The sequence below is a fragment of the Nothoprocta perdicaria genome, unplaced genomic scaffold (genome assembly GCF_003342845.1).
Source record: "Nothoprocta perdicaria isolate Ctin4 unplaced genomic scaffold, notPer1 scaffold_32, whole genome shotgun sequence".
In the NCBI taxonomy this organism is placed as follows: domain Eukaryota; kingdom Metazoa; phylum Chordata; class Aves; order Tinamiformes; family Tinamidae; genus Nothoprocta; species Nothoprocta perdicaria.
The window spans coordinates 3,326,972-3,341,888 of record NW_020455555.1 but is presented as its reverse complement, the minus strand read 5'-3'; the positions used below and the strand labels follow the sequence as shown (position 1 = coordinate 3,341,888).

Genomic DNA, 14,917 nt, shown 5'->3' with positions numbered 1-14,917 from the left:
ATAAGTAAATATACATATATACCAAGTCCAGTGAGTCCTAGTCCTGCTGAGGACAAGATATCCAAACCAGGACAAGAAAGACCAACAGGGCAAGAGACAGTAGAGGGATTTGACGCTATGGTGACTCCACTACTTTCGAGTCCCAGGAGACATTTCCGTGCCTCGTACATGTTTAAGGCATTTCGTTCAACACTTTTTACAATCACAGACTGTGGAGAGAGAGAGAGAGAGAGAGAGAAAGAGAGAAGGGGACAAAAAGACACAATGGCAAATCAGTGAGCAGTACAACTACATGACACGGATCTGCAACACACACAATTCTTACATAGCTGTGCATGAGGTAATAGTGCAACTAATCAAACTCAATCCTTTATAAAGTGAACAAAATCCCTAATCCCGTAACAAGTAACTCCTTCCACAAAAAAAATTACCAGAATAATGGAAAACAGTAGCACTTTGCTAGTTATTATCAGATCTTAAGAACCCCAAGATCTGGACAAGTTGGTTAACTGCTCAAGACTCATCTATTTCAGAGGTCTATTAAAAAAGTGCAAAAATATTCATATAGATTTTTCTTGCACTCAGCTTCCTGAAAATATAGTCATAAGTGCCTGGGAATTATATTTTTTGTTTCTTGTTATTAATTTTACATATCTCTATGGAGAGAAGACACATTACTGATAGAAAGGAATAGTCATTTGGAATTTCAAATTTTCTGATATGTTATTATATTATAATGCAGATAGCTAAGTCTCTTATTGGACATGTTCAAATTTATGCTTCTAAATTAATATCTGCATATGCATTTTTTTTAAACGCTATTAGCAGTATTTTCCATACAAAAGATCACCTTTGTCAAATGTTTAATGAGAAAATTAAACAGTAGCTATGGAGAAAACCTTTACAACCTCAGCTGACTTACTTCAAGCAGAAAAAAAGTGCATATGTATCATATGTATACACACACGCACATAAAGAATACATTCTTTAAAAGATTCTGATTCCATACAGGAGGGAGGACCTCATCACTTGCCAACTCATCATTTAAAAAGCAAACCTATACTAAAACTTAAGGAGAACACATTAGCTTTTCACTAACCTTGCTTGGTTGCTTTGGCTTTGGCTTAATGCTTATGAAGACGTCTAACTGCTCCATTAGTTGTGTTATAAACTGTGGTTCTACTTCAATTTCTTCCTTCATATCAAACATCAGCACAAGAGGAAGGCAACCCTAAAAAGACAAGTGCAAAAATTCACACAATACACATCTTTGCTCCGCATAAATGTTGTCAATAAATTTAAGTATATAGACTATACACCTATATATTGTAATATAAAAAGTATGCTTACAGCACACTGCATAATGCTGTTAAGGGCTTATTTGGCAGGGGGAACAGAAACAAATACATTCACAATCTGAAGCCTGTGTAAACTGGGAGGTACAGACCCCAGTAACATGCTTTGATAGTGAGTAAATGAATAAAACTGAGTTTTAAATGTCTTCTGTAATTAAACCTTGCACAGCCTACATTACCACACACAAAGCTGACAAAAATTAAGTGCCTGTCTATTTTTAGTGATTACCAAGATAGGGTAATCTCAAGTGTAAGAATGATAGGAAGACAAAAAGCTTTTTATTATTGATATGTTTAAAAAGTCCTCAGACATCCTCACTCACAAGACTAATTTACAATCACTTTATGCTCTTTCTTCTCTTCACAGTTTGCCCTAATCATTATTAGAAATATTGGCTTTACTTTTGCATTGAGTATATTTCTCCAAGAAGCACATTTAAAATTAGAATCAGTTAGACATGGAATACTTGTCAGAGATGAGGGATATTTTCAATTTACACATGAAAACTCACCACCTACTTGAACAACTTATTTACTGGTTAATACTTATATTGAGATAGATGTTAGTAATTCCTACAGCTAATGACAATACTGGATTGTATTTGGGACACTGTTGTACTCAGACGTTCATAATTACTAAATCAAATTTTATTATCTCAGCAATGGTACTTGCATAATTATGAGTTTATTAATGTGTTTTTTTCATTCTTGCATAGATTCTTGTTTGTATACCCTACTCCATTGGCCTACATAAGAAAAACAGCTGAAGCTCAGCAAGGAAATGCAGAGAACCAAGTATTTCTTAAAATGTACTGACAAAAATATCCTGAAATATTGAAAGTAGATGTATAAATAAAGGCATCACATTTCTGCTTATCACTGTACAGCAAGGCACAGTGTAGCAGAGCAGAGATCTGGACTTCGAGAACTTTGTGATATCATGTTTTATGCTGATAACAGCTTTGAGTAAAAATAGAGTCTAATCCTCTGATTTCTTGTTCATAAATGAGTACATAAGAAAACAAACAAGCTACAAGCACTAGCACTGTCACAAGGCCTAAAGGCTCCCATTACATTTAGAAATCCACGTAACAAAAACTTGTGCAATTGAAAAAAACATCCTTTGACAGAGCTAATGTTTAATAAGGAGACAATAGTACTGATGGAATAGTACTGTAAAAGAATGGTCACAAATCATTGGGGAATACGTAAATGTTTCCAGAGATTCTCCTGTTTTCCTGAAATCTCATCTACCTAAGAATTAAAACTCCTGACACAAACAGCTTATCTGACAAATAAGAAGAATGGTACATGGCCAAAGGGAAAAGAAAATAAGAGTGTTTTTCCCAAATGTCTGCCTTCTAATCATTTAGACTGGCAAGGAAATTTTTTTTAATCACAGTATCTTAAGTATTTGTGATTTTTGGTAGCTTCAAGTGATAATTGCCCACAAAGACTCAAAAGTCAAACACTCAACAGAAACAACATTTCAACCAAAATAGTAACCCTTCCCCTCCAAAGCTAATTTATATTTGAGCAGCAGGTACACAAAAAATGAGCGTGCTTTTTGTTATCTGCCATTTTTTCAAGTAGACTTCCCTGAAAATATTTACCATGAGATATTGCCTGGCAAGACAGACAGACTCAATTGTGCCCTGGAGGTAGACAGTGGATTTCTTCTGTGGATTACTAGGGTCAGGGAAGTGGATCTGAGCACCAGTCCTCTGCATGATATGTTTGATGTTACTGCCGTTTCGACCCATCATAAAGAGATGATGCTGTGCTGCAATGTCTAGCTGTGTGCTCACGGGGATCGCAGAGGCCAGACTCCCAGCTAGGTGCTCCAAAAGCATGGCTGTTCCCTCCTGCAAAGGCAGAAAGCAGCATCAGAAGAGACACAGTGAAACAGTGCTCATCACACATTCACATCCATGCATGTGGTCATCATGCATTTCATACTTGAGATTAAAAATATCTGATGTGTAATAGGGCAAGAGGTAGACTAAACTTCACCTACTATCCTCACTCAATGAATAGATGGAGGATGTAATTGCCATCATGAAAGGCAGGAAGATGACATCTAACTGCTTGGTGCTGATGGAATTTCTGAGCTCGTATATAATGGTAAAAAAGCCAACAGAGATTTATTGGGCTAGATACACATTGCCAAACTGCCAAATTTGTGCTTCAGTTAGGACCTAAGACATTCTCAGCGGCTTGAGATATACCCACCTAAGACCATATCTTTTCTCCTGGTGCATTATCAGCTGTTAACAATGAAGATTACTAAAATAAAGAGCTTTATGGCAGTTCCTTTACTTGAAAGTGAAATTAGATCTTACAATCTTAGTTTTGCAAAAGTAGTTTTATTCATCGTTAAGACAAGTTTCAGGTTTATATATTTGACTGAATGTTTTGAGTTTTACTGAAACGTGTAGAACATCAGAGTGAGTTTCTTTAAATATTTTTTGGTAGAAGGTTATGAAGCAGAAAAGGGGCGTTTTCTTTAAAAGCTATTTTCCAGAACTCCTAGAAACCTGGTAGGCTGGTGCAGTAGATTAAAAAAATAGATTAAAAGATAAACAAAATTTAATATTGAACCAAATAATTTCCTATGCATTTATACCCATCACCTAAAGGTTTTTTCTAAACATTAGTACTTTCAGATATTAAAAGCAATTATACAATTAAAACTTGTATTGTTGAAGCTGGATAACAGTAATGTAGTGCTTAAGTATCTAATCTATGATGATATTTATGACACATAGAAGCCAACTTAAGATGATTCATTACCTTCACAGCGCTAGTGTTACTTTGCGACCCTCTGACAATTACTGTAGCACCATACATTCGAGAGCGTTGTTTAAACGAAACAGATATATTATAAGTCTGAGATATATGCTGAATTGTGGGAGAATTAGGATCTGGGATTGGTTGGAGAATTCCAGCAATAGGCAATTCAAACATAAGTACCAAAGGAAGCAGCTCCTAGAACAAGATCCAAAGGCAAACACTGAAAACCCTACTCAGACTTGCTAAAAATTACCAGTTTTATTACTGATTAATTGGTCAGTAACAACCAAATCGAGATTATCTACTCATTAAAAAATAGTATAATAACTTGAGTTGGAAAAGGCACCGAGTTTTTCCTGGGATATCAAAAGGGTTTGTTCATACCAAGATACCACGATTATTTGCAATTAAGGAGCAAGAATAAAGCCAGATTATTTTTTTCATATTCATTCATGCAGATATAAAACTAGAGGTTAACATTTGTAAACATTCCTAAAGAATTCCTTCCACTGTGGATAAACTGAAGCTCTGACATCTGCTACAAATCTATAAAACATAGGCTTTTTTTTAAAATTTGTCTTATCAATGTTGTGTGAATGACATGCTTGACCATGACAGTTGTGAAAGTAATTTAAGAATTTATTAATTTAATGCTAGCTAGGCCAAATCACACATACAAACCAAAGCTGAAAGATGAAGATTGAAGAGAACAAATGAATGGAATACTTGATATCTTGCAGATTCCATTTTAAAGGACTAGTTAGAGATCCGGCCAAAAAGTGAATCACTGTTTTTATAATTCCCTTGGCATTCTCTTCATATGGAAAATTGCATTTTTCATTTTTTTCATCTCAAAACAGAGCCTTACAACCCTACAGTTCTCAAAACTGGACTGTCACAAGTGGCTGTTACCCGTATTCTAACTCTTGCCGACTCCACTCCAGCTGGCTGTCCTGCAATAGACACCTGAAAGAGCAAGAACACACACAACATAGCAACAGATTTTCAAAATAAAGCATTTTGAAGTTTATTCAAGTACCTCTGCTTCCTTAAAAAAATCCACAAAAATCTACATTTACTATAAAACTGGTCTTAAGCATTTTCTAAACAGTAGCCACAAATAAACCCAGTAAACAACATATCTTTGGATATTCTAGCACCTAAGCTATCAGTACAACTGCTTGGATCCAATAATGAAGTCATTACTATATACACATGCTCAATGCTAGTAATCAACACATACACATTCTCTTGAATGCTCTGAAGTCACCGCTGTTTTGTTGCGGAGCCACAAGAAACAAGAGGGATTTAAGTCCCATGATAAAATTAAGCCTTTCACTAACACTGGCATTACAGAAGGCTTGCAACTGAGGTTCAATGACTTATTCTAATGTAGGTGAACTGCTGGAACAAGACATTCATTTTTGCACCTTCACCACTAACTTTGATTTTGTACCATAAAATCATGAGTTATACCATAAGCACCAAAAACATATTAATCATTAAGTCTGAGTAAGCCAGACACTGAACAGATATTAAAATGACAAACAAACCCCAAACTCCACTATCATAATGTTCAGACTCCCCCCTCACAAATCCTATTTCAATAAACTTTAATTCCCCCATGTCCCAAACTGTAAAAATCCAACAGCAGCATTTTATATTCTCAGGCATTAACAGCATAAAGCCATTAACATATTAAATACTACTTACTTGGTTGCTTTTTTCTGCTTGATTATTCCTATTTGAGTCTGGAAAATGGATATGGCATCCTGTTTCCTCCATCACTTTTTTAATATTATTGCCACCTTTACCTATCACATGAGAATGTTCTGTATGGGAAACATCCATCTTCAAGGTTACTCGATTGCTCTGGAAATCAAGCACCTTTGATGAGATTCCTTTGATGAGATTCCTTCACACTGGTACTTTAGTATTTCATATGGTATAACCTGAAGTTCTATTTAGAAAGGTATTTCCAAATAGATAAGTAGGGGTTGTACATGTTTAATATGTGGATCACAGTCAATTGTTTTTTATGTATAAAATATATATACATATGTAATATAAAAGATTTTTTTTTCTCTTCTCCAAATAGGGAAAATAACATGGAAATAAATACTTTAAAGGTCTAAAGGTCCATCTTCACAACCACTGAAAGCTTTTAAACCTAGATTTAGATTCTACTGCCCACCATGATTTCCATGTTCTTTTGCAATCCAATCAGTTGTCACGGGCCCAGGTTGTTCCAAATGCAAACTCAAACCTCTCTCTAATCCGACAGGATCGTATGATGGAAACTTTGGTAAAAAAGAATGCTAGAGAACTTGACCATACGTATCTACCATCCACAGTGAATCTTACTTGAGATTAAGTAAAAAGCAAATGAACAACAAATTATTTTTGCTTTTAACCTTAGGGTTGGGAACATTAGTTATATATAGGTCATAAGGAAAAAAATGTTAATCCAGTATTTTCTTGTACATATGCCATATATCAACATGCATGAATGTTTTGGACTCTTTGCTTGAGAACATCTTAGTGCCTTCTATTTAAAAGAACCCATTACACACACCCATGTGCACACACAATGCAACATTACAGTAGCAAATTTAAAGCGATTTTTTCTTACTTTTGTGTCTAAGACAGACATGATCTTCTCTTTAGCTTCTTTAACATTTTCCTTTTTTCCAGAGACTTTAATATGGGGATCTATCAAAGAAATAAACACTTGTGAAAGAATAATAAAAAAGAATATATACAAAAATCTCTAGCAGAATTTCCCAAAGTCATTTCAGAACTGTTTGTATTCATTATGTAAGGTTTACTGGCTAATCATACCACCAATGAGTAGAATTTAAACCAAATAACAAAACCTTTCACACCACCCATTCAGTCCCAATTACCAGATAAAATTAAATTCAATAAGAAACTTAAAAACACTGCCTGCAATGCTATGATTATATATATTTGTATATATATCAAATATTATATATTTGATATTTGAATTTTTATTAACTTTAAGACCAATATGCAGCTAAACCATCACACCTTCTCAGATAAAACATGAACATAGAGCAAGAAGACTCAGACAACCTGTAAAAACCCCCATCAGAACTTCATTATTTAATTGGTTTCCATAACTGTCCCCCTGCAGTCTTAACCAGTAATAAATAAAAATAAAAATAGTTTCCCATGGAAGTTTTCTAGTTGGATTTATGAAGCCTCCTTTCAGCAGCTCCGTTGCACAGCAAAGCGTGTGCCTGACACATCAGGAGCTGCTCCTGGATTTCCTAGGGAGCGTTAGAGCCCCGGGAACACCAAGCTACTGGTGCCTTTGCCCAAGCACATCTAACACACTCGCTCCACAACACAATTCAGTTGGCATCAGAATTTCACACCATAGCCCTACAGTAATAAAGTGTTGTATGTTATTTGGTTGGTTAGAAACAGTGTCCACAAAATGTAAACTGACTCTAGGACTAAACCAAATATCAATTGCTCAAAATAAGTAAGAAAAAACCCTACAAGTTAGACAGCTTTGTAGCACCACCTGGTGTCCAGAAACAGAGTACCACGATGCAAAACCTTCCCAATCTCAGAAATAATTCCAAACAACCCTCCCCGACCACCCAAATTTCTAGGCATTAGGGACACTTAAGCAAATGTGCAGACAATGCTTCCCACAACAGGACAAACAGGGGAGGAAAAAAAAGGTTTCAATCTTCTCCTGGCTCTTACATGCTAACATAATCTAATTCATTAGGCTAAGCAGACAAACACAGCTTTACAGTTTCAAGTATGTAAAATCATACTTTTTCAATAGCAGGAAAATAAGCTGTAACAAAGTACATTTGCCTTTGCCATCACCTCAATCATTGCAATCACCTCACTATTAAAGAATTGTCAACCAATGCAACTAATTTGTAAACCTGTAGTAGTCAATTGAAAATCCAAACTTTGTTAAGTCATGCCTAGAAACCCTTTCCTTCCAACAATACAAGAAAAAAAAAGTTGTCAAAACCACTACGAAAAACCAGCCTTTACCACATATGCTGGAGGAACACAGGACTCACTGCCAAGTTTCATGAAAAGCAAGAACTCTGCATTTTGAATTCTGAGAAACAGACATATTTCATTTTCTAAAATGGAAAAAAAAAATCACAAAAATGTAGTGTGTGCAGAGATCTACAGAAGCTCTGTGAATTTGCTGCTTCAGTCTCTTCACAATGAAGATTTAAAAAAAAAAAGTCTTAAGGGCAATTTTTTTCTTGTCTGTTTTAAGCTGACAGTAAGCCATGTGGTTCTAATGTGTTTAAGCTGGGAATGATGTTTGAAGTGGATGTTGCATGCAGAGGTTCCCAGAATCAGACTAGCACACTATGCAGGCCTCAAATGCCCTTTAGAGGCAGCTCGGAAAAATGACAAAGACAATTAAAGCCACTTTTGGTGTCCTTGTTGTCTCCCCACTGCCACTCGGGTTCATCAGTTTTCAGATTTTTATATATACTTAGTTCAAAGTATGAAATCTCATTCACTGAAGAAAAAACAAAACATAAAAAGGGAAAAAAAGGCACCCCTGCAATTCTGAAGAATGCTACGAATCTTCCAAAATCGGTTAGTAATGAATACAAAGCAGCAGCGAGATTTTAGGTTAACAGAATTCTTCCTTTGAGACTCTCTCACTTTTTCAAGGAAATACAATTCAAACACCCAAATCTCAATTTTGAGAGATGAAAAAAAATCCTCACAACTGATAGATTTTGAATTCTTTGATTTGTTTCTGAAGGGCCAGAAGAGCACAGGACTACATATGTACTATAGCACATATACTGTAGTAATACTGAACTGATGTACACAGAATGAATGACTTTCGGAGGAACTGCCTAAATAGTCAGAAGGGTGATTAAGTCCTGTACTCTGATTTTCCAAGTTTTACAGATCACTGACCTTCTTGCATATACTTCATGATAGAACCTATTAACTCTGTTTGCGTTTCATTTTCACTGAAAAGCAGCAAACCCCTAGTAGTCTGCTCCAATGGTTTGCTAGTTTGTCTCACAAATTGGTGTCCAATTTCTGAATTATTATTTTAATTTATTCCGTCCAATGCAGCCTCTGCGCAGTTCCTCACCCCATTCACATCAGCTACATTTGACCGTAAACAATTCTCAACCAAGTAGGGAAAAACCTGTCACTAGCATCAGAATTTTACCAGGAAAACCAAGCTGAAGGAAAAGCTATGGAAAAGTCTGGATGGACAGTGCCCCTTTCCAGACAGGGCTGCCTGAAACCTTTCAGTCGCCAAATGGGAATGAAAAACCCACATAAGGTTCTCATGCATCTGTACAAGGCAGTAATTAAAACATTCAGTTGACTTAAGCTTTCTAAATATTTTTGAAGCTGTTGCCACCAGTAAGGAGCCAAATACCTAGAAATCTCTGTTCCAAACAATGACACCTCTTGGCAGCACAAGCAGAGGGTTTTTCCACGAATCCTTGTGGCACGTGATGCCTGTTTGCTGTTGTATTTGCACGCGGCTGAGCAAAATATAAAACTCTGCCACCTTCATTCTAGCAGAAACGACTTACTCCATGCTTTTCAGTTCAACGCTTGATATCATAACAAAACCTCTATTTTTGCTTTACTGAGGTAAAAATCCTCCTTTGTCTGTACAGGCACAGCCTGGCTGCATTTGTCCAGACGATGCCAGATCGCATCGGTAGAAGGTCAGGCCAGACCTTTACCTCGAGAAACATTGGCCTTGGGATCCAGTCTCACTGAAAACCCAGCTTGAGAAGAGGCCTGCATGCTAAAAGCATATACAGTTCATATGCTTTAAAGCAAATTCAGCACCAGAAACTGGAAAAGATGTGGCCTTATAAGAAGCAGTATTAGCGTTCCCCAAAATGGGACAAATTTCACTGTTCTGCAATCTCTTCTGCAATCAGTTTACGTGGGTAGTATCTTCTTTCCTGAGACTAGGAAAGATTTGCAGGTTTTTCTGAAGAACAGGGGACTATTTACATAAAACGGAAAGCTGAAGCTGCACAAAAGAAACTATAGGAAATTTTCCCCAATATTCTTTGTTTTGCCAGACTCCCGCCTTGAAGCGGCCTTTCATTGCTCCCGTCCTCAACTTCCTCGCTCCCCACTTTGGCAGATCTTCCCCCTTGCCTGTCCTTGCCCACAGTCACACCAGCAAGCCTCCAGCCTCTCAGCTACTATTGTGTGCTGCATTTCAGTAAACAAAACAACATTCCTCCGAGCAAAAACATACTTGTGCCAGGGCAAATGCATCCACGCTGGGGCTTTTGCCAGGGAAGAAGGATTTCAATAACTGAATGTTTCACTGTGTAAGCCTCTACTGCTAATTAGGCATTACATTTGGTGAGCAAATTTTTCAGACCACAGCTGAGCTTCTAGCTCCTTTACAGGAGAGAGAGACCTTAAGTTACAGAAAACGCTGTTATCCCAAGAAGAGCTAGGCCACTGGGCAATGCAAGGGCAGATGACAGGCATTCTTTACGACCACCTGATTAGGATGAGAACAGTCCATGTGCATTAGGGAACATGAGACATTCCAATTAAAAACAAGGCCAAAAAAGACAAAAGCCACTCAGGATTTTTAAGGATTAGTTTTGAACGTTTCTGCCCCAAAAGTATTAGCAAAAAAGCAAAGCTATATTGAAAGTTGGAATGAAAACAGAAAAGAGTCAGATGAACACATAATATATTAGCGTCTTCTCAAGTGAAAGCTTCTATTTGCACCACAAAAAGATGAAAAATAAGTCTGTAAAAGAGTTAATCAAGAACCACAGGGGTATTTGGCTACCTGAACAGAAGTCTACCTACTTTTTAAATCAAGTAGGCAATACCTGCATATACAGTTGTTGGAGTGGATATTCACTGACCAGACAGCTATTGACATCAATCAATGTAAAGACAGATTTGAAGCAAGCTCAGTCTTCCCATGGAGGAAGAAACATTAAGGCTAAATGTGGCAACAAACCCTTGTGCTTCACAGGTTAACACAAAACAACTTGGGAGAACAAAGAAGAAAATTTGTCATTTGGGCACGTTTCGGTACCAGTTCATTCTATGTCAGTTTAAGAGAGTTCTTGCCCTTCTTTCCAATGCAATCCAGGACTTTCCCTTGCACTCTCTGGACCACAGAAGAAAAAACCCCAGTAACACATTAAGGCAGAATGCAACAGGAGGCAAACCCCTTGCATATCCTTGCATATCCAGTGCTATTTGCTTTATTTATTTAAATTTCTTTCCCCTCACCAAATCAGAAAATAAAAAGTAATTCCATTCTCATATGGTTAAAAAAATAATTCTCAGGTGCCTTAGATACCCAATCCATCATAATAGACACCAGGCAAGTCCTTAGACAGACACAATTGTTGCAATTACTTGAAGAGCAATACTGTCATATTTGAACTAGATTTTCACTAGCTGACTTGGACATCAACAAAAGCCTATCCATAGCACCACAAAACTCAATAAGGACTTCAAATAATTAGCAACATCTTTGGAGTAGCTCTATCCTGAGGCTGTTGGCACCCAGGAGGATCTTCCTCGTGCATGATCAGCTGATTATAAAGTGTCCTTCTACATGTGCCCTCCAAAACTTACTTTATTCTCAGAACTTTTTGCTGTCTAGTTTGCCTTCTTGCTGACATCTCTTTACAAACACCCTTAGAAGAAACTCTGTTCTGCTTGGAACATGAGAAAACAGCTGAATAGTAAATATTGCTGCACTGTTTCTGCCACAGCTTCAGAGGCAGCAGTATGTATGCAATCCTTTTGCTCTTAAAACTTAAATTTTTAATGGGCTACTTTAATTGTTTAAACATAGTCTCATAAATCAAGTGCATCATTTGAACTGAGTTACACTAGGAAAACCCACATCTATATCCATGGCAGTCTTGAAATATCACATCAAAACACCAGAAATCAGATACATTTCAGAACACCTACAATTGTCTGAGACACTTCCAAACATATAAGATAAGCTTAAGGAAAAAGGATTACCTGTACAATTTATTATTATTGGAGAAATAAGCTATTGATGACTGGATTTCAGATCCAGTGACAGAGGAAATGAAGTTGAAAAGGCTTCTCTTAGAGCACAAGCACAGAAGAGGGACAAGAAACAGGTAAGGAAGAGCTGGCAATTTAAATAGAAAGGTGGTCAGATTTGAAGGGAGAAGGGGAAGGCCAAGGTGGAGAAGAAAACCTGAAAAGGAGAAATAAGAATGAATTAATTGTAATCACCTGGAGAGTTTCATTTCAATTACACAGTTTTAGAATCTCAAGCAATTTTCTCCTCAGTATGTTTTTAAATTCCTTATTTTTGATTTCTAAGTAATACCATTGCAGACATTTGCATCCAGACCACGCAAGTCACATACTGCACTGCAATACTTCTCGGGCAGCTGCTCTTCAGCCTTGAGCCTAAGAGGCCTCCCAGAGCAAGACCATCTTGTAGCTGGGTACGAACTCCACTAGGAGTTATATTTTCCAGCATAGAACCAATGAATTGGTGGTTCATTAGCCATGGGTCTGCTCCTCTTGTACCTCTAAAACCACAAATGCAGAGCCCCAGTGTTTCAGAAAGAGAATGTGAAATAAAGGGGGATGAATATATATGCTATTAACATTGATTGTTATTAACAGACAACTTGTCTTTGATGCAAGATTCCTATGAAAAATAGCAGTATGGTAACTTCATGCTTTCAGAATCAATTTCAAGTTGAACATTTCAGCACATAAGCCTAGAGATAATTTTAGCTTTTTTATCTACCAAGAGCCACTGTAACTGTGCTTTGCTAAATAAAAGGGGAAAATCTTCATGACATCCGACTCGGGAGCCTAAACACATGCCTCAGAGCCAGATTTCTTTCTGAATTCTCCCACAATTAAATCCAACTACATGTACTTTGCATCATTATGTTTCCCCATTACTGCTGTACTTCTTTAATATCTTACTATTCCCACTGACAGCATTCCCATGTCCTTTTTTCTTAATACAATCATTGGAATAAATGATTAGCAATTTTTCTTGGACTGGACAGGAAGACAAAGCTCATCTTTCAACAGACAGCACTGCACTGAACACACCTGAGGGAACAGATCAAACAGAACTGCTCCTTCGAGAAGCTACATGAACTAAGAGGCATCAAAAAGATGGCAACAGCTGGTTCTTGATGGAACAGACACTTCCTGATTAAAACCAAAGACAGCTAAACATACTATTTTTGGTTACAATTAAAACTACTCTATCACCATCTGTGTTCTAGTATCATACTTCTATAAAGCAAAAAATATTTTCCAGAAGTTTCGCTTTACTAGATATTTTTAACTGCAACTTCATTCCATGCGAATAGAGAGTGTCTTGTTTTAAGACAACAGTACAAAGTCCAATAAAGAAACATTTGGACTGTCTTCTTTAGAAAAAAACCAAGTAACAACAGCTATAAAAAGTATGTAAGAGATTCCTATTTCACATTACTGTTAGGCATAGTGAGGTCATCTACAGTTCTGTTGCAAAATCTGTGTTTTCACAAGCTTGGTATTTATATTAGCCATGTTTAAAAGAAGTGGACTGATAAGCATAAATATATATACATATATATATATATATGAAAAATACAGATATATTTCTGAGCTAAGAACTGAGTATGTTCCACTAAGTCATAACCGGTCTCCTAGAACACTTTTTAGTGTAAAAACATCTTTATGTTTTTCTCCTTTCTCTCCTTCTTTACAAGGGAGAATCCCAGAGAATCCCTGGGAATCACTTGACCATGAAGTAAAGAGTACTTCACAGCTTCTGCTTTCCTATCTTGGGAATAGTTCATAGCAAGCAATCAACGTACTGGACACACACTACTACGTAATGGTAAGTTCTTTGTATTGCACATAAAATGCATACTAAGTGTTGATTCTTAAGCTAACAAGCTTATCTAAGCTGTTAGCTTAACTTCCTCTGCATCTCTTGCATCTGTCTGTACCATTACAGCAGCAGTGGAGCTCACATCTGGAAATTAACTGTATGCCAAGCCTCAGCAATGCAAACTCCAGCTAAATCATTCCAATCAATTGCTTTTTATGTGCCTGAAATAGAAGAATAAGGATCTTATTATAGGAGACTCAGTCTCTAGTTCACACACAGACACAGTATAGAGCAGATTGCAAGATAGGGCAATAGTTAGAAGAGCCTAAATTTCAAGAAAAACAGTGCATCAGCCAACCCCAGTTGCAGTCTGCAAAGACTGACTGGTCTTGATTCCCAAGCAATTTGGTCATGATGATACAGTTTTGTCTGCATTCTGGGGCCTAAAGTTTCAGTTTTACACAGTTACTACCAAGCACTCTCAGTGGGTGCTGAGCCTCTTACTATTTGCCTTTATAATACATAATTCATAATTTCCTTCATAATTGAGTGTCTGTATTTTTGCTTTCCTGTATCTGCCCAAGCATAAAAATTGGTTTTCCTTGTGAAAAGCTTACATCTTTGTTCCCACTCTTACAGAAATAATCACAGTTCAACTGCATTTTGTGTAAATTTACATAAAGTTCTTGGGCATCTTGTTCTGTCCTGCCCACCTGCTGGCTCATCTGCTACTTTTTTAGTGTTTGTCGCCTTAAATCAAGCACACACGTCACCGTAAGCGCCTTGCATCTTTCCCAATGTCCACATAAATCAATCATTTTACATCTTCAATGTAAAACCAGGATTAGGTACAACATACACAAGG

At 36.9% G+C, this 14,917-nt stretch overlaps 1 protein-coding gene across 1 annotated transcript in view; it reads right to left on the bottom strand.

The window, feature by feature from the left end:
* BICC1 (BicC family RNA binding protein 1) overlaps positions 1–14,917 on the bottom strand; it is a 51,344-nt gene that overhangs the window by 13,997 nt on the left and 22,430 nt on the right. The window contains exons 3-9 of the mRNA XM_026043031.1: positions 6,781–6,860; positions 5,862–6,020; positions 5,061–5,114; positions 4,149–4,343; positions 2,969–3,220; positions 1,100–1,231; positions 23–209 (exon numbers count right to left, since the gene is read on the bottom strand). Of these exons, the coding sequence (XP_025898816.1) occupies positions 23–209; positions 1,100–1,231; positions 2,969–3,220; positions 4,149–4,343; positions 5,061–5,114; positions 5,862–6,020; positions 6,781–6,860 (1,059 nt within the window). The remainder of the gene's footprint in view (positions 1–22; positions 210–1,099; positions 1,232–2,968; positions 3,221–4,148; positions 4,344–5,060; positions 5,115–5,861; positions 6,021–6,780; positions 6,861–14,917) is intronic.